The 18,906-nt window shown below is 33.1% G+C and overlaps 2 protein-coding genes across 5 annotated transcripts; one reads left to right on the top strand and one right to left on the bottom strand.

Annotated features, from left to right (window-relative positions):
* Nucleotides 1–3,170: 3,170 nt before the first annotated feature.
* On the bottom strand, nucleotides 3,171–10,722 carry LOC124538519 (WD repeat-containing protein 37). Its single transcript, XM_047115605.1, has 9 exons — nucleotides 10,269–10,722; nucleotides 10,042–10,158; nucleotides 9,758–9,949; nucleotides 8,930–9,102; nucleotides 7,970–8,198; nucleotides 7,368–7,506; nucleotides 6,391–6,460; nucleotides 5,218–5,394; nucleotides 3,171–3,450 (listed from the first exon to the last, which is right to left on the bottom strand). Exons 1-9 carry the CDS (start codon nucleotides 10,444–10,446, stop codon nucleotides 3,325–3,327), a joined length of 1,401 nt encoding a protein of 466 aa, XP_046971561.1. The 5' UTR covers nucleotides 10,447–10,722; the 3' UTR covers nucleotides 3,171–3,324.
* Nucleotides 10,723–11,083: 361 nt separating this feature from the next.
* Nucleotides 11,084–18,778, top strand: LOC124538430 (transcriptional adapter 2B). Of its 4 annotated transcripts, none has more exons than XM_047115491.1 (10): nucleotides 11,084–11,267; nucleotides 11,355–11,414; nucleotides 11,496–11,637; nucleotides 11,719–11,936; nucleotides 12,194–12,266; nucleotides 12,538–12,691; nucleotides 13,464–13,668; nucleotides 14,941–15,014; nucleotides 15,422–15,554; nucleotides 16,657–18,778. In XM_047115491.1, exons 1-10 carry the CDS (start codon nucleotides 11,157–11,159, stop codon nucleotides 16,795–16,797), a joined length of 1,311 nt encoding a protein of 436 aa, XP_046971447.1. In that variant the 5' UTR covers nucleotides 11,084–11,156; the 3' UTR covers nucleotides 16,798–18,778. The 4 variants fall into 4 exon arrangements, with proteins under 4 accessions (XP_046971447.1, XP_046971446.1, XP_046971449.1 ...); XM_047115490.1 differs by having other exon boundaries at nucleotides 13,464–13,683; XM_047115493.1 differs by having other exon boundaries at nucleotides 14,946–15,014; nucleotides 16,657–16,791.
* The last annotated feature ends 128 nt before the right edge of the window (nucleotides 18,779–18,906 follow it).

Here is an 18,906-nt window from a genome sequence, read left to right as displayed (position 1 = left end):
AAGCTAGTACTGGATTTTTAAGTATATTTTTTTAACTTAACAATATATTTATTAAAACAAAAACAAAAAAAAAAAAAAAAAATTAAGTAATTCTCAAATTAAGATTTTTTTTTTCTAACCAGAAATATTAATTTATTGTATATATTTAAGACCTATCACCTGCCCCTTTGATGTTAGGGTGAAATTAGCAGTTAGTGTAAATAAACCGTATTATAAATAATGACCGTTCGTGAAAAAATTATAGTCTCAATAAAGATTGTTTTTACTTTCTTTCTTGAGCCTTGGTAAAATAATGAAATTAACGAAATTTAAAGGATTCTTTTTTCAAAATATTTTTGGTTTTCGTTCACGGTTCCTTTGAGAAGAGTTTGCTAGCTTCATGTTGTGACGACAAACAAATAATATTCGCATTTATAATATTAATTAAAATTAACCAATATAAAATGTTTGATTTAAATAAAACAACTTTTATATCTTTCATTTATATATTTCTTACTGTACTTGGCATAACAAAAATATTCAGATCATTTATTAAAGAAGAACTGATATTTTTATGATTAGGTACCTATATTTATAACATGGGGCGTTTTATTTACGTTGACCACATCCTGTTCTACCGTTTATGTCACTACTTGTATGCTATGAACAAACCTTACACAATATTAGTTTTAGTTTACAAATATTTATAATGATGAATATAATTTGTTTTAATAATAATAAGTACATACAAAGCTTAGATTAAAAACATTATAACCTCACACCATTTTGCATAATAGCTAAATAAAATAGAAATAGTAAAGCCAACACTACATAGAGTAACATACACAACCTAAAATCCCTACAATTGCAAGATAAATAGAAGATACACATAACTGTGAAGTATAAAACTAAGGACGTATTCCGAGTTTGATCTTTGGTAAAGAATCAATGGGGGCTAGCTGGTCGATAAAAGAAACATTCACACTTAATTTCAATACAAAAAAATTGCCAATTCATAGTAACGTAAAAATAAGCAAATAAATATATTATTATTAAGTGTCACATAATGATACTGATCAAAGCGATACTCTTGGCAACTCACATGATACAGCAACTTGATACATGTAATCTTGTTAAAATTATTATAATCTAAGTCACATATCTCTGTTTAAAATTTCTCAAATGAGTTCGATTTTCAAATTTAATATTACAGAATGAGAATTACAAAAAAAAAATCAATACAAACCTCAACCAGTTAAAGAACTCATTTAATTAATTAAACATATATTAATAGTGTATTAAACTTTTAAAAATATTTAAAAAATTTGATAAAACCATTCCATTCTATTATCTTTACACCATGTTAGCCTCCATTGTCAAACTTGACTAGGGCGATTGCTTTCTTTATCAAAGAAATATTAAACACTGGTACATCTAAAGATATGTAGTACTGATCATGATATTTACAACTACACCAAAAACAATTTGAAAGAATCCTAATACAAATCGATGGTATTCGTTTTAATTAGTTCATATTACATTCATATCTCGACTTTAGTTTCTCATGGGAAATATTAAAAGAATTGAGTAACAAAACTCAAGCCAATTAACTTACCTTTACAAGATTAAAAATATAATAATTTAAATATAATACTAGAATGCAATATTTAGAGTCATATACATATTGATTTTTTTGTCTACATTTTTTTTTACCTGTAGCGTAATTTCGTTATTCGAGGTGTTGCCATAAACAAATATGTATTTAATAAACTCCTACAATATGTTAATTACAATAATAAAAAAAGATATAACACATTAAAATGCTGAACGGAATTAAGAATAGTTATATCACTAGGATTTATTTTAGTGACAATGGAAAATATTGAAACATTGAAGAACTTATATGATTTTGCTTAAGAATTAATTTATATTTAAAACTATTATAATATTATATAAATAAATTTAAAATAAAATAGGCAAACGCAATTTTTTTTTTTAATTTTATAGACATTCATGCAAACGTATGCAATGGTCATTGTTAGAGAATCATTGTACCTTTAAAAAAATAATAATAAAGGGCCACAACAGTGTTGCAATAAACGAATGAATTAAAGCTTACATATAAATAAACTACTAAAATCCAACATTAATAATTCTAATTTTGTAAATAACAATTTATAACATTTTGTGCGAAACAAAGTATTCGAAAGAAATAAGCATTGTTTTCCAATCATTATTTCTCGTTAATCATATTTTTAATTACCTTATTCATAAAGACATACTTTTAAGGATTATTTTTATCACATATTACCGATAACATTGTTTACTCTCACTGATTACTTTCTTAAACTATGTTTATGATATACTATTGATACATATAATTAAAGTAATACATTTCTTTTATTTGTAACAGATACATCGTGAAGCAAAATTATATTAATGTACCTATAAGCCCATTCCAATACTAGAAAAATAAAATAAACAATTATGAACTTGAGTTAAAGTGACCAAATCATAGATAATCTATCATTGATTTAATTTTTTTTTTTAAATTTAATATAGGCGAATTTTGCATAAGAAAAGTAAAGTTAAACAAGATATAAGTAGTTATTTCGAATAGTGTTGTATTATAAATAAAGATATATTAACCAAAAATGTTAGTGTATAATATTATGAGCTACTAAAAATACTTGGAATATGAAAATGTAAGTTTTTATATATCTTTGTTCTAGCTGATTGGAATAGGCTATATAGCTTATACTAGACCTCTTTTTTCATGCAAGTTTTTTATCACACAACTATTGATAATGATGAATTGTAGTAATTCACTATGGAATAACATTTTTCAAGTGCTTATAATGTTCGATATGTGTTAGAAATGATGTAACTTTACAGTATTTTTTATTACTTAACAAATTAATACACGAAGCACAAATACCAAAAGATAATTATATATTGAATAAAAATAGTCATTATGCAGACCGAAGTGAAAAATATTTAGAGACATGCTTAGTACTTTTAAAAATAATATAAGCTTTTTATCTTAATAATTCGAATGATGTTTAGTTAGGATTTATTTTCAAACATATATTAAACTGAATTATTATTAATTAATAATCCGCATTACTTAAAAGGCAATTTAAGCATTTATTTAGTATGTTTAAAATTATATCATCCTTTTAGAAATAAGGAAATTTCTCACAATCAAATTTTAAAATTAAAACATATCTAAATATGCAATTTAACAAAGTAACGAATACATATTATAGTTGACAGTAAAACTTCAATAGATCTAGAATATTCAACAGCATTAGATAATTATACCAATATGTATGAGGTAGAGATTCAGTTGTCCTTGGAAGGCTGGATCGACCATCCCAGGATACGGCGGTCGAAGCCGCAACTGAAGAAGTTGATGTTCGACGATATATCCTCCGCCCAGGCCACGGATGTTACCATACGGCGATGACCCTGGAGATGAATTGAATATTGAAAACACTTTTAATTTATTTTTTATTTATTTTATTTTATGGTAGTTGGCGGACGAGCATATGGGACACCTGAAGTGGTCACCATCACCCACAGACAATGGCGCTGTAAGAAATATTAACTATTCCTTACATCGTCAATGTGCCACCAACCTTGGGAACTAAGATGTTATAACTTTTGTGCCTGTAGTTACGCTGGCTCACTCACCCTTCAAACCGGAACACAACAATACTGAGTACTGTTATTTGGTGGTAGAATAACTGATGAGTGGGTGGTACCTACCTAGGCGGGCTTGAACAAAGCCCTACCACCAAGTATGTTACACTGACCGTATATTTTACATTTGTTAATAGGCTATTTGACAATGCGAAAAATAAACTGTGAATTATTGTAATCAGTGTATATTATGAGTTTAAAAATGGTTATTTACTAACGAAACTTGAAAATAATACTAAATTTATTTAAAAATCAATAAATAAAAATGCATTAAAAACGCTCCTGATTGGCCGGGCTTATGATGAAGTCACTTTCTTGTAAACCTTGCTTTTCTACTATATGTACCACAGATTAAAATACAGCAAAGTGACGTCACCGACCCCATTGCAGCGCCATATTGTTCAAGTATCGTTTTCGCGCGTTATTTAAATATGGAATTTTTAATTAGATATTTTTCGGCAAATAGCTAGAAATAAAAAAATCAACTTTTACTGGGTTCCTTAACCTCTACTTAATAATATAAAATGGATTTTAAAAACCAGTCAAATAGTTTATTATGTATATTTAAATAATTATAATGACTGTGATTTTCGTTACTGTTTTGTAAAGGTTGCAATTGCAATATAGAGACTTTACAGATAGTTTATTAAGTATGAAGTACTGTAGTTCCAAATCAAAATTTAATCATGTATAGTACGACACAACTTAGATGTAGCATCGGCAAAATTCGTTAAACCGATCACATCCGAATTGAGTACGCTCTCCCAAATTATCATTATTTATTTCTCATGCGAATATGATCTTTGCACAAACGCAATAACTTGTAATATCATATGACCTAATATATTCGTCCATTTGACGCGTCGATTTACATGCACTTGCTTTCTCTGACGTGTGAATCTATAGCGACGAATAGCGTCGAGTGGCGCGACAGGGAGCTGTTTCTATTGGTTGTGTAAATCGGCAGTGATCGGTTTTAATTTCATTCCATTGCATTTTCCGATGCTACATCTAATTTGTGTCCTACTATACCATTCTCGTTATGACACGATTATGTACTTTCAAAGTAAAATAATTATTATTTATGGACTATATCGATTGCAACAAGACGAATCTAGAATCAAATGCGTGCAGTTCGGGATAGTTCGTCCATTTGATTTGATACAAAGTAGAACAGTTGATAATAATATTATATATATACAAATAATATATATTACTTGGTGGTAGGGCTTTGTGCAAGCCCGTCTGGGTAGGTACCACCCACTCATCAGTTATTCTACCGCCAAATAACAGTACTCAGTATTGTTGTGTTCCGGTCTGAAGAGTGAGTGTGCCAGTGTAACTACAGGCACGAGGGACATAACATCTTAGTTCCCAAGGTTGGTAGCACCTTAACGATGTAAGGAATAGTTAATATTTCTTACAGCGTCATTGTCTATGGGCGGTGGTGACAACTTACCATCAGGTGGCCCATAAGCTCGTCCGCCAACCTATACCATAAAAAAAATAAGCACTGAGATCAAGTGGTCTCACCTGTCGGCTGGAGCGCGGCAGGCGCGCCAGGCGCTGTCCCTGCAGATCAAACAGTCGCACCTGGCGGTTGTCGTGCGGGATCGCGATGAGGCCGGCGCCGCTCACGCACACGCGGTTCACGGACGAGTCCGAGCGGATCGTCGCCAGCGCCGAGCGCATGTTGCGCACGTCCCACACCTGACGAGACACATGGGTTGACAAGTTTACAAGAAAGTGACATCATCATAAGCCCGGCCAATCACCTAAGAGCTGAGATGGCCCAGTAGAGCTGAGATGGCCCAGTGGTTAGAACGCGTGCATCTTAACCGATGATCGTGAGTTCAAATCCAGGCAAGCACCGCTATATATATGTGCTTAATTTGTGTTTATAATTCATCTCGTGCTCGGCGGTGAAGGAAAACATCGTGAGGAAACCTGCATGTGACAAATTTCATAGAAATTCTGCCACATGTGCATTCCACCAACCCGCATTGGAACAGCGTGGTGGAATATGTTCCAAACCCTCTCCTTAACGGAAGAGGAGGCCTTTCTCAGCAGTGGGAAATTTACGGGCTGTTACTTACTTACTTTAATCACCTATGTGAACCTGGCACCCAACTTTAGAAAATCAAATTTTTGTTAATGCATTATTGAAGTGTTTGGTATGTAGTTGATTGTAGTGAGAAAATGTTTGTTTGTAGTTTGACCAAAAAACCAATTTGGGTCACCCAAGAATGACCATCCCCCGGATTTCGAAAAAATCAATTTTAACGGTTGATTTGTAATGTTGCCGAGCTGACTTGGAGCTTCGTATGTCTGACTGCCGCACTCTGATTCATATTCTAGCGAGTCATTTCATAAATGTCCATGATATAAAGTTACATTGTAACTTACTTCCCAGAATTTACAATTTGAAAAAGTAAAATTCCAAGTCACACATGCTTGTACTCTATTCGTACAGATTCACATACACAGTTCATATAATGAATATGTCTTACTAATTACTACTCGGCAGACGTTATTATTATTAAAAGATTTTTTAGAGACAAGCGAATATATTATTCAGTACTATATCGGTAAATAAATAAATTTAAAACTCTAATAAAAAATACCAAAGTGTGTGTATGTACCTTGACAGAGCAATTTAAAACTCAGACAAAAAATACCAGGTTTATTATCAAAGTGTGTATGTACCTTGACAGAGCGATCATCAGATCCGGACACAACTTTATCTTCGCGCGTAAATACTGCTGAGGTAACACTCCTGGAATTTGTTAAATTATTCAATCAGACAAAATTTACAACACATCTGTACTATGGCATAGGAAAGAGGTTTGTGTAAGTATGGTCAGCAAAAATATTTAATTTAGACAAAATCAAAATTACTTATGCCAATTTCCCTGTCAATATTTGTGACTCATGGGACAAAAAAGTTGCTAAAGTGACTTAATTTATAATTACCATTAATTTATTTCCCATTGGTTATTGTATCTGTATGTGTGGGATGAAATAAAGACAAATAGCTATCGGGAACCCGCATTGGAGCGGGCGGAAAATTTATTTCCTTTTTGAGGATAAAATGAAGTAAATATTAGCCTAGCAGTAGAAAATCTACAAGTTATACAACATACCATACATTACTCTGAAAAAAACTAATTTTCTACATCAACTCGGCCGGGAATCGAATCTCAGAGTAGCGTACCCCTGAATACCGTCGTATACACTACTCGACCACGGAGGTCGAGTAAATATAAATCTTTTGAATAAGTATCAAATTTTAAACTACTTCATATCTGAAAGTGCAACAGAGATGGCAAGAAACATGCCGAAAGAATACATATTATTGTTGCAAGTTTTTAAAAACTACAATAAAATATATAGAATACAAGAGATAAAACGATTCTTTACTTATAAAGATGGTTAGATTGTTATGATTAATTAGAGGATACTTTATTTTATTAAGAAACTGCGGCCTGACAGGCATACACTATCCACTTTTCTATACCTGTTGTCCGGACAACGTATTCGCCAAATTATAATAATCATTTTAATAGTTAACGCAGGAAAGGTAAAAACACACATTTGCATTTATAATATTAGATGGGATTCACAAAAGTAATCAATCATCACCAACATTTTATATAAAAGGATATTAAATTATATATACTTACTCGGTGTGTCCTTGGAAAACGGAAACTGAATGTATCGGCTCACGGAAGTCCCACAGACGGAATGTTGTGTCCCTTGAGGCTGTCACCACCAACCTTGAATTGTGATGCGCAGACGCATGCGTCAACTCGTGATCATGACCTGCGGGAATCAAGTTCATAGACATTTGTGAATATTATTATTAAGATACCTTTTAGAATTTCCCACTGCTGGGATAAGGCCTCCTCTTCCATTAAGGAGAGTGTTTGGAACATATTCGACCACGCTGTTCCAATGCGGGTTGGTGGAATGCACATGTGGCACAATATCGATGAAATTAGACACATGCAGGTTTCCTCACGATGTTTTCCTTCACCGCTGAGTATGAGATGAATTATAAACACAAATTAAGCACATATATATAGCGGTGCTTGCCTGGGTTTGAACCCGCAATCATCGGTTCTAACCACGCGTTCTAACCACTGGGCCATCTCAGCTCATCTCAAATGTTAACTATAAATAGATTAATAATATGCACTTCTATTTCTTCAATGTTATAACTTTTTCAAGACACTTGACATTATACACATACCACATACACCATATATATAAAAAAATATTCTACCTGTCAAAATCTGTAAACAATCCCCTGTTTCGACATCATACAAATTTGCGGTCCTATCCCATGAAGCGGTGATGACGTGATCGCCTCCAGTCAGCCAATCAGCAGCAACAACAACACCCATATGACCGGTTAGTTCAATAAGAGGTGTACGTAATACTTCTGGTCTATCACCTTCACCCAGGCTTTCTTCACCGCCTCCTTCAAGTTCCTCTTCAGATGACTGGCCTCGCTTGAAACGAAAACCATATATTATACCATCAAGTCATTTTAAACCATTGTTTTGATTAGTTCTTGTCCAGTGGTTGAAATTCGACAATAATCAATCAATCAATCAACAGCAGCCTGTAAATTCCCACTGCTGGGCTAAAGGCCTCCTCTCCCTTTTGAGGAGAAGGTTTGGAACATATTCCACCATGCTGTTCCAATGCTGGTTGGTGGAATACACATGTGGCAGAATTTCTATGAAATTTGTCATTGCAGGTTTCCTCACAATGTTTTCCTTCACCGCTAAGGACGAGATGAATTATAAAGACAAATTAGGCATGTGAATGAGCGGTGCTTGCCTGGGTTTGAACCCCCAATCATCGGTTAAGATGCATGCGCTGATAAGATGTAGACTACAGATACAGATTTTTATCCACAAATTATATTGAGATTTAGTGTTAGCCTCACTAACAGCTCATAAGCAAAAAAAATAGAGGTTGACAAATGGTTGAAATATATTTAATGGAGATAACAATTATCTACATTACATTAATTAAGATTCTGTCCTAATGACAAATGTTTATTTTTTAATACCACATTTGCGAAGGATGTTACACATACTGCAGAATCTATGAATATGTATGTATTAGTAATTAATTAATTATACAGCATGTATATTCTCTTTGAAGCAACACATTGGAATTAGGCCTCTTCAATAAGTGTTGAAATTCTTAAATGTTTTTTTTTTTTAATTACCGGTAGATCCCAATTAACAGCTGCCTGCCACACATGTGCTGTGTTGTCACCGCTGCTTGTCAGAGCAATGTCTCTGTTTGGATGAAATCTGATAGAGTTCACTGACCCAGAGTGGCCAGTGTACTGAAGCAAACACTTGGCCCATTCTACACTCCAAACACAGGCAGTATGGTCTACAAAAAACAAATGTATTTGAATAAGTTCATATGTTCAGATTTATTTTATTACTAGGTAATATATCAGATACTTGCTGATCTCAGTATGACAGAAGGAGTTATAATAATACAGTTTATAGTATCTATTAAATTGTATAGATTTATTAAAATAAAATACCCATCATTGTTAATATAAGAATATTTGGAGCCAGTTCAAATAGACAGACACTCTTACTACCTGATATTTTATTAGTTTAAAATTCCTCTCTCTATTATCATTATGAAAATCAAAAAGTGAAACCATTCCATAAAAACTATGCAAAATTTGTATTGTATCCAAATCAAACAGAATCTAACTGTAGGTGAAATGACTGAATAATAGAACTATATTTATTGGTAAATATGTCAATGTTCCAATAAAATTATTGTATATTAATTCGCATTTTAATAAAAATGTATTCGAATATGTTATACCTTGCTTGGCCTTGTTTTGATTAATAATGTTTTTTTTAAGTGTCAAGATTTGAACTGGTCAGCCTTGAATCAAAAATAATTAAAAAAAAAATTGTGACAGTCTCATAAAGATATACTCATTAAATTCCCCTCTTATACACAAGACTAGAATTTAATTTTTTTTTTTCAAGAGTCACTATGTACAGTTTAAAATACCTACCAGCTGAAGCAGTGCCAATCAATGCCTGTCCAGGTCGAGCAGTGGACACATCCCAGATACCATCTTTGTGTCCAGTAAATTCTCTGATAGGCTGACAGTTGTACGTTGGAGCTTTAAAACTAGATACAATCTTGCTTGTTTGAACCTTCAATTTGTGACTGGCTTTTACTTTTTGTGAATTGTTTTGGGTCACTGTTTAAGGAAAAATATATTATGTAAATCAATTGAATGTTAACTAATGACCTTAAAACCAAAATTGTGTTACTATGTCGATGTAAACTTACATTTTACTTTAGAGTTTTTTCCTGATGTTTCAAACTCTATATAGTCAATATTTTGCTTATCACCAACATAACTTTCTCGTTCTAATTTCTCACTAAGTATATCTATCTTCTCTTGCACTGTAAAAAATGCGTAAATAATTAATTAAAAATACATATGATTTAATTTTTTAACTACTTAACGAAAGTTGACTAATAATATAATATATTCGGTCTTAATTTTAACTTACGGTTTAAGTTTTCAGTGTACAGAAGGTCAAATTCTTTCTCTATTTGAGAAAACAAATCGTGTAGTCTAGATCTAAAGACAGGTGGAATTGATGTTTCAGAATCTTCCATTTTAAGGTAGTTCGGTAATCCATCAGAGCTTTCAGTGAGTGCTTGAAGTCTTCGCTTACTCGATTTCATGATCGAGAACGGATACTACTACATAAGACAGGAATATTTCAGCGATCAACTATCACATTACATGGCACACTTTACACAATTCATATGTTGTCATAAATTTAAAAAATATGCCTGATTTTCAATATTATTGTATTAGTATTCTGGCAAAAAATATGGCAAATCACATTCAATTAAACGTATTAACTCCACAGCTTCACGAACACGAACAAAAATTCGCAACAAAAATATTGCTTTTGACGTTAGATCTGATCATTGTACTTGTAGAATGTAGACATATGACAGTTTATACTGACCGTAAGTAAGATTTATAATTTTTGCACCAATATTCTCTGTTTTATTTCATATTGCGAATTATAAATTTAGTAATTATTTACATAATTTATTTAACATACCCAATGTGTGATATGATCTTCAAATTCAAGCAATATATATTTTTACCTCTTCATGCATTTACACTATATGTGTATACTTAAAACCATAATATTGTTAAAATATTATTTTTATACATATAAATTAGGAAACACTTTACTATTTACATAATTAATAATTTAAATTTGTTTTAATTTGTGTCTATGTCAAATACAGTTTCGGATATACATAATATTATCTATATATTATTTATCTGTAAAATAAAAGATGGCTGGCGAGTAGGTTTGAGAAAACTGCCAAGTTTGCCAACGCATGATTGTTGTATGGTGTAGTTTTAAAACATGTCGTTTTCAGATTTATATGCTAAATATAATTGTACATACTGCCAAGAAGAAATAAGCGGAGTGCGTGTAAGATGTGCCGAATGTAAAGATTTTGATATTTGTTTGCAGGTAGAGTAGCATCAGTGACATTTTTGTTTACAGTTTTGGCGCAAATTTTAAATGTTGAACAAAAATTTATATTTGTTTTTCTTGCAGTGTTTTTCACTTGGTGCTGAAATTGGGTCGCACAAAAATGATCATTCCTATCAATTCATGGTATTTTTTTCATTTCTTATGTGTTACATTACTTATATTCTTTATAAACAACAAATGTTCTAAGTCTTTATTACATTTTAGGACTCTGGGGCGTTTGGGATATTCTTGGGTCGTAATAGTTGGTCGGCGAATGAAGAAGTTAGACTCTTAGATGCAATTGAACAGTTTGGTTTTGGAAACTGGGAAGATATAGCAAAGCACATAGAAACAAGAACACCAGAAGGTACTCCATTATTAATTCTCGTTATTTATGTTATATTTTACCTTGTACTAATTATTTCTTAATTTTCATTTATAATTTTAGAAGCCAAAGATGAATACATAACTAGATATTTAGAGGGTAGCATAGGACGTGCGACCTGGGGTAATGTTGAAAGCACTAGTCGACCGTCGTTAAGTTGTGCGGACAGAGATGAAGGACCCCTTAGTCCGAATGCTGTATCAAGACTCCCACCTCTAGCTGTAACCCCCGATGAAGCCGCTCAATTGGGCTACATTAGCAATAGAGATGATTTCGAAAGGGTAAAATAAATTTTATTAACAATTATTCCATAATTTAAAAAGTAAATTGTTTTGATGCTTTCTTGCATGTGCTAAGGTTGGCTGGTAGATAAGGCTATATAGCTTAAAGCCCGCCTTTTGCTCAATTTATTTTTTGTGAAATAGTTGTGCAATAAAGTGAATAAATAAATAAATAAATGAAAAGGTTTAGCTAAAACATTTTTGTTGTCAAATATAAATTATACTGTAGTCTATAGAGTGTATATTTTTTATTTCAGGAACATGACCATGATGCAGAGCAATTAATATCCACATTATCCCTTAACCCTGAAGATGATGAATTAGATGTTGGTAAGACAACAAATTATTTAATACCTTTTTATAAGATCATCATTAAATATGTATATATATTAACTATTTACTGTCTGTGTATACCATTCTGAGTTTAAGTAACAACTTTAATTAAGGGATGCATATTTAACCATTTCGTTATCCCATGTCACATGAGACTTGGTTGTTGTTTATGTTCATGTGTTATTTAAAAGTAATTAAATGTGTAATGTCTCTTTCGATATGTGAAGAAACCTAATATATTTTAATAAATTAATTTGTATTTTTTCAGCACTGAAGTTATCTCAAGTAGACATATATACTCGAAGGTTGCGCGAAAGAACAAGGAGAAAAAGACTAGTGCGAGATTATCAGTTAGTTTCAGTATTTTTCAACAACCAGAGGAATAAGCAGAAAACCCTCGGGAAGCTTGCCAAAGAGAAAAAGTAAGTCCTCTGTATAGTGCAAACTAAGAAAAAGGATAAAAGAATAGATGTTAGGAAATGTAATAAAAGTACATTTTATATACTTCTGTACTAAAATAGTAAAGTGATTCGTTTGGAACTTGGTATGAAAAGACGAAATGAATGAGAGTTTAATATTATTTGAAAAGGTGTCCACGGACCGCATTTCTTCTTTGTTTATCTACACTAATATTATAAACAGGAAAACTTTGTTTGTTTGGTTGTAATGAATAGGCTCAAAAACTACTGGACCGATTTTAAAAATTCTTTCACCATTTGAAAGCTAAATTAACCCCGCATAACATAGGCTAAATTTTATTTTGAAAAAAAAACAGGGTTCTGTATGATATTTTGGGTTTTTCGGACAAAAAAGGAAAAAATCTACCAAAAAAGTTGATTTTTTGCGTATGATGCCTAAACTATAAAAGATAGAACTATAAAATGTTCTAACTCCGGTCCTTAGCATATAGGGCATAATGGCCTCCGACCTTAAGAACCTCATCAGATTCGTGGCTGATGTTGGTCTGGCTGAGGTGTTGTGATCACGAATTTGAGGTTTATCACAATAGATCCAAGCGCCGGTTGCAGTAATTCTTCAAATGTGACCGTGCCTCAGCAGTAGGGATATTAGAAGACTGATTATGAACCGTTATCTACGCGGGTGAAGCCGCGGGCGACCGCTAGTATTTAATAAAAGAACCAATCAAAAGTGTAAGCAATAGTCAGTCCGCTAAGTGCTTTGTCCTTGTCGCAGGGAGTTCATGGAGCGGCTGCGCTGGACGGCGCAGTTCTACGGTCGGCTGGAGCAGTCGGGCGTGGCGCTGGGGCTGTGGCGCGAGCGCGAGCTGCGCGTGCGGCTGGCCGAGCTGCACCGCTACCGCCTGGCCGGCGTCACGCGCCTGGAGGAGTGCGCGCACTACGAGCAGCACGCCGCGCACCGCAAGCACCCGCACCACGACGTGAGGCTGGCGCTGGTACTCGCTGCTTGCACACGCGCCGACCCCCTCCGCCCCCCTCCGCCCCCCACCGCCCCACACCGCCCCACACCGCCAAACAACCGCCCCCACCGCCCGCCGCCGACCCCCACCGCCCCACAGCGCCCACCGCCCCCCCAGCGCCCACCGCCGCCCCCCGCCGCCCCCCAACGCCCGCCGCGCGCGCACGCTCTTCCCGCTCATTCCATTCAAACAATATCTTCTAGTTCTGGTCGCTCTAAATGCTGTTAACATTTTGAGACTTCCGTGTTGTTGTGTATACGGTATATTGTTGTAGTGCTGTTAAAGAATGAAATAAGTATTTATTTAGTCAATATGGATAATAATTGAAAGAAGATAAGGTTTTAAATCATAACGTAATAAAAAAAAATGATAAGTACTTATCTTTAAAGATTTAAGAAATTAGAGCTAACACAATAATGGCAAGTAATATATAAATATAAGAAAGTTAATAATGAAAGCTTAACAATGAAAAAATTGTTCTTATGAATACTGATTAAATATTCTCTTTTATTACACTGTACAGCTTTCACTTCATAAGGATTTTTCAGCTGAAATAATTTGTATGTCTCATCTTAACAGCATTTAGAAAAGAAACGAAATTGTATCGAGCTAAACCAAATTAAATAAAAAATTTCAATGACTTTAAAAAGCACGTGCGCGTACGGCTAGCGAACATATCTTTACGGACATCCCCATTTTCATTAATTTAACAAAAGCATATAGTAACAGCCTGAAAATGTTTCACTGCTAGGTTACAATCTCGCAGAGAGATGGTTTTTTTTAGTTTGGTCCACCACACTCAAATATGAGTTGGGTTACATCGAGACTTTCTCATGATATTCCACATGAAAAATTGTAAGCCACAGTTTCAAGCCTTATCACCTTTAATACATTTAAATAATTTTCTCATAGCCATTCCAATGCATGGCTCATTCGATCATACATATCATTCATGTGCTTAACGCTTCTGCGGTTTCTGAAACTTAGTACATTGTTAGTTCATTGAATTGCATGAACCTTAAAATGAATAGCATGTTAGAACTAATTATTCACAATTATAAAATTGTTATAACAATCCAAAACAATGTTTAAATTCATAGTTGAATCATAATAAAACCTCAACTGCTACTTTCATATATAGATACTTTTTTCAAGGCTTTGTTTAAGGTGTCCTGAGTGTTTTTTGTATTGTCTGGTGTGGGTTTGATCTCGTATAACGATTGTTTCCGCCAGGGCAGCAGTGGGTGCCTGGACACACAGCAGACAAAAGAACAACCGCAGAACAACACACTGCAGCTAAGAAAAAGGTACAAATATACAACATGCTTCTATATAGTGAATATTTCTTTATAGTCTGTGGTTACAAAAAAAAAGGTATGTTTGGTATCTATGCGTATGAGAAGTTCTTCTTTGTCAGCGTTATTAACAATAATTTAATTACATGCAAATTATATATTAGAATAATATAAAAACTAATATTATTATATATTTTTACTAGTAACTTACAAGTTTGAACATTTGCACGGTAAATATGACAAATTGAAATGGTACCTTGATTTGATTGTATAATCGAATCGAATTTGATATGAGAGTGAGGGAATGGAGAGCTACTTGGGTTTCACTTTTACACAATAACGCATGTAACAATAAATACCATGACCAGGATCATCCAGGAGACCGTGTTAATCAAAGCTATGTTGATTATGTCTGACAGAGACGTAGACAGCGGCTCAAGTTCCACAAGCCCAAAGTGCACACGGGACGGAAGTACCGTATGTGGATGCTCCAAAAAGAACTCATGCAACGCCGCATGCTCGACTCATCTGCTGACCACTAACGAGATACAGGTAAGCTGTACTAATGAACAAGTAACTCTTGTCTCTCTATTGTCCTTTTATTGCCAAACTATTATCTTATTATTTACTATCTTCAAGTCCAAAAAGGACTTTGTGTGTTATACCTGACGACTAACATGTAAAAAAGAGTGAAGCCGCAGGCGACGTCTTGTATTCTATAAAATTATAGTAAACAACAACACCAGCCTATGAATTCCCACTACTGGGCTAAAAGCCTCTTCTCCCTTTGAGGAGAAGGTTTGGAACATATTCCACCACGCTGTTCCAATGCGGGTTGGTGGAATACACATGTGGCAGAATTTCTATGAAATTTTTCACATGCCGGTTTCCTCACGATGTTTTCCTTTACCGCTGAGCACGAGATGAATTATAAAGACAAGCAAATGAATCAGCGGTGCTTGCCTGGGTTTGAACCCGCAATCATCGGTTAAGATGCACGCGTTATAACCACTGGGCCATCTCGACTCTTTGATCTTCGAAATTGTAGTGAAGTAGCCTGCAAATGGCCCTTAAAATATAAATCTGTTTAAACTGGCCCATTCTATCAAATTACTCATACATACTCCTTGACTTTCTCTTCTTATATAAGCTGTTAAACGGATTCATTGATGCACCAGAGTTACTAGCTAAGATTACCTTCTCAATACCGCGTTAAGGCAGCCGTATTCAAAATCGTAAAGTTTTTAGCCTACCCGACATCAAATCGAATCTTGGTCAGCATTCACCAATTTACCGTATTTGTTCGCTTGCGAACTGTACTCGTCAAAACTTAGATATCTTTGGTGAGTCCACTTGCTCTATTAAAAGCAAGTTAAACAAATATTTTATGTAGTATTTACACAAGTACGGTTATTCTTTGAGTAACTTAAATTTATTTTAAAGCACGCTAGGTTTACATCTAGAAGACTGCAACAAAAGTATTGTCTCTTATGCTAAGATTTAATTTTGTAAGTTATAGTTGTAAGTCAGTTTTGTAAACTTATATAAATAAATAAATAATCAAAGCCCTAATTTACATTAAGATTTCCAAGTCAACCTTGCGATAAACTTTGTAATGGCAAGTTAAATAATAGTCTATTTCGTTGGTTTCCAGCTGTGCAGCGCATTAAACCTGCCGCCGACGCAGTACGTGACGATGAAGGGCGTTCTGCTGCGTCGCGCGCCGCCGCACGACGCCGAGTTGGACCTCGCCGTGCGACACTACTTGCACTCCGCCGGCTGGGTGCGCCACTAGCCGCCCTAGCCGCCCTAGCCGCCCTAGCCGCCCTAGCCACCCGCACTAGCTAACCAGGGTATATTCTCCTCAGATATATAGGAAAAACCCACATATGTTTGTTTATATTACTCGCTCTTAAGGGTTATAATTACAGGAAAATAAAAAAAAATATTCTTAGTTACATTCAACGGGGTTATAAATCTTTTAAAATTATAGAGATATCAAATATTTATCGTTTGCGTTTAGTTAGAAGTTGTGTTAGCTAACTGGGGAATACTCTCCTCAGATATATAGAACCCACATATGTTTATATTACTCGCTCTTAAGGGTTATAATTAACTGAAAATAAAAAAAATATTCTTAGTTACATTCAACGGGGTGATAAATCGTTTAAAATTATAGATATATCAAATATTTATCGTTTACGTTCAGTTAGAAGTTAACGCTTGTGTTACTAATGAGTTCTAATAGGTGTTACCGGCTGGGGTGTGTACGGTAAGGTCCGAGTATGGATGTTTAGCTAAATTGTATTGGTTAAGCAGTTCGGTAAATATAATATTGACATTGTAATTCATGTAAAAATAAGTAAGGTTAAATGCTATTATGCTTAAATATTATAAAGTTAAAAAAGAGTTGATAAATAAATATATAAATAAATGTTATGTAGTAATTATTCATCATTGTATTGGTTTTCATTTAGTGAGAATTTAGTTTAATAATTATTTAGAAACTTAGATACATGACTCTTTTTTAAAAAAATAATAAGGTTAATATACTTAAAAAATATTTAAAGCAATATAACTGTAGTAAATATTTAAGTCTCTTGGCGGTATTTGCAAAAAATATATAATAAAGCATAATAAGTCATAAATTTAAATTGTTATAAATGACCAAATTGCTCTAAAAGACATATATTAAGTCTACAGTTTATTTCAATTTAATTTGTATAAATAATAAAACATATATTTGACGAAAATATTTCCAGTTCTTCTTCTTCACTTGATAATTTTGCTTGTCATTTATGCAAATTATTTTGAAATTGGCTACATAAAAAGCCTTTCACAGTAATTACTTCACAAAAACAATTAGACATAAATATATATTATATCTACTTGTTGTATATGAATGTCATATACATGGAGCGTTAATATTAGGTTAATTTTAATTTTAGTATTGAAGGACAAGTGAATATATTAATGAGTTAAAACTACCAATATGATAATTACCAATTGTCATATTCAAATTTAAGACTCATATCGTTCAGGATATTTGATGTATATATGTTTATGACATATAAATTGTCAAAACCTAAAGCTCCATAAATATATAAGAAAAAAATTACAAATATCGATGATTATTGTATGGCATATTATGTGTTTAAAATGTATTACGTCATTTGTATGACGCAAGGGTTGTTCCAAGGAGTATCAACCACTAAAATATTCGTACTACATATGCTTTCATAGTGATCATTCTAGATTAAATATCAAATATTAGTGTTTTCATATAATGTTACCTCTTACTGGAGGTAACTTTGCCTGCTCTTATAGAGTAATGTAAATAAAAGTTGATGTAAATATTTAACAAACGGGGTCTAGTTGTAACCTTCGATAAAATTATAAAGAAACGTTTTTTCTTTGATTATTATGTTAATAAAAGTCTTATATAACACAATGGTATTTTAACTGTAGGTTCATTGTGTACAGTATGTTCTAAATGTTTCATTAAGAAGGCAGATTTTCTTCCAAGGTCTAGAAACATGTACATTTCACACGGTTTTTAATAAGATTATTAAAATTTTATTTTTAAAAGGAAAATTAATAAACTTAAAAGTAATAAAATGTTAAGTCTCATTGCCATTTCAATTTTTTTTAACATAACTATTTAATTCTTATTATCCAACAAATGTGTTTCCCAGATTGATTGATAAAGTTTTCCTCTATTTAATTGAAGTATACAATAGTTCCATATATATTCATAGATAAAAGCAATTTGTAATGAAAAAATACAACAAAAAAACTGCCTTTTAAAATTCAGTAAAACAATTACATATACACACTATTCATAAGACTTTTAACATAAAATATAAATATGTTAGAATTGTATGTAAGTTACTATGGTATAAAA

This window comes from Vanessa cardui, chromosome 20, assembly GCF_905220365.1.
Source record: "Vanessa cardui chromosome 20, ilVanCard2.1, whole genome shotgun sequence".
In the NCBI taxonomy this organism is placed as follows: domain Eukaryota; kingdom Metazoa; phylum Arthropoda; class Insecta; order Lepidoptera; family Nymphalidae; genus Vanessa; species Vanessa cardui.
This window is presented reverse-complemented; position numbering and strand designations above follow the sequence as displayed.

Excerpts from the sequence above, each read along its gene's own strand:
- LOC124538519 (XM_047115605.1), bottom strand. The coding sequence starts at position 10,446 with ATGAAATCGAGTAAGCGAAGACTTCAAGCACTCACTGAAAGCTCTGAT. Across the intron at positions 9,950-10,041 it reads AAAAAACTCTAAAGTAAAAT|TGACCCAAAACAATTCACAA; the intron begins GTAAGTTTACAT and ends TTCCTTAAACAG. Across the intron at positions 6,461-7,367 it reads GTTTTCCAAGGACACACCGA|GAGTGTTACCTCAGCAGTAT; the intron begins GTAAGTATATAT and ends AACAAATTCCAG.
- LOC124538430 (XM_047115490.1), top strand. The coding sequence starts at position 11,157 with ATGTCGTTTTCAGATTTATATGCTAAATATAATTGTACATACTGCCAA. Across the intron at positions 15,015-15,421 it reads ACACTGCAGCTAAGAAAAAG|AGACGTAGACAGCGGCTCAA; the intron begins GTACAAATATAC and ends TATGTCTGACAG. Across the intron at positions 15,555-16,656 it reads TGACCACTAACGAGATACAG|CTGTGCAGCGCATTAAACCT; the intron begins GTAAGCTGTACT and ends GTTGGTTTCCAG.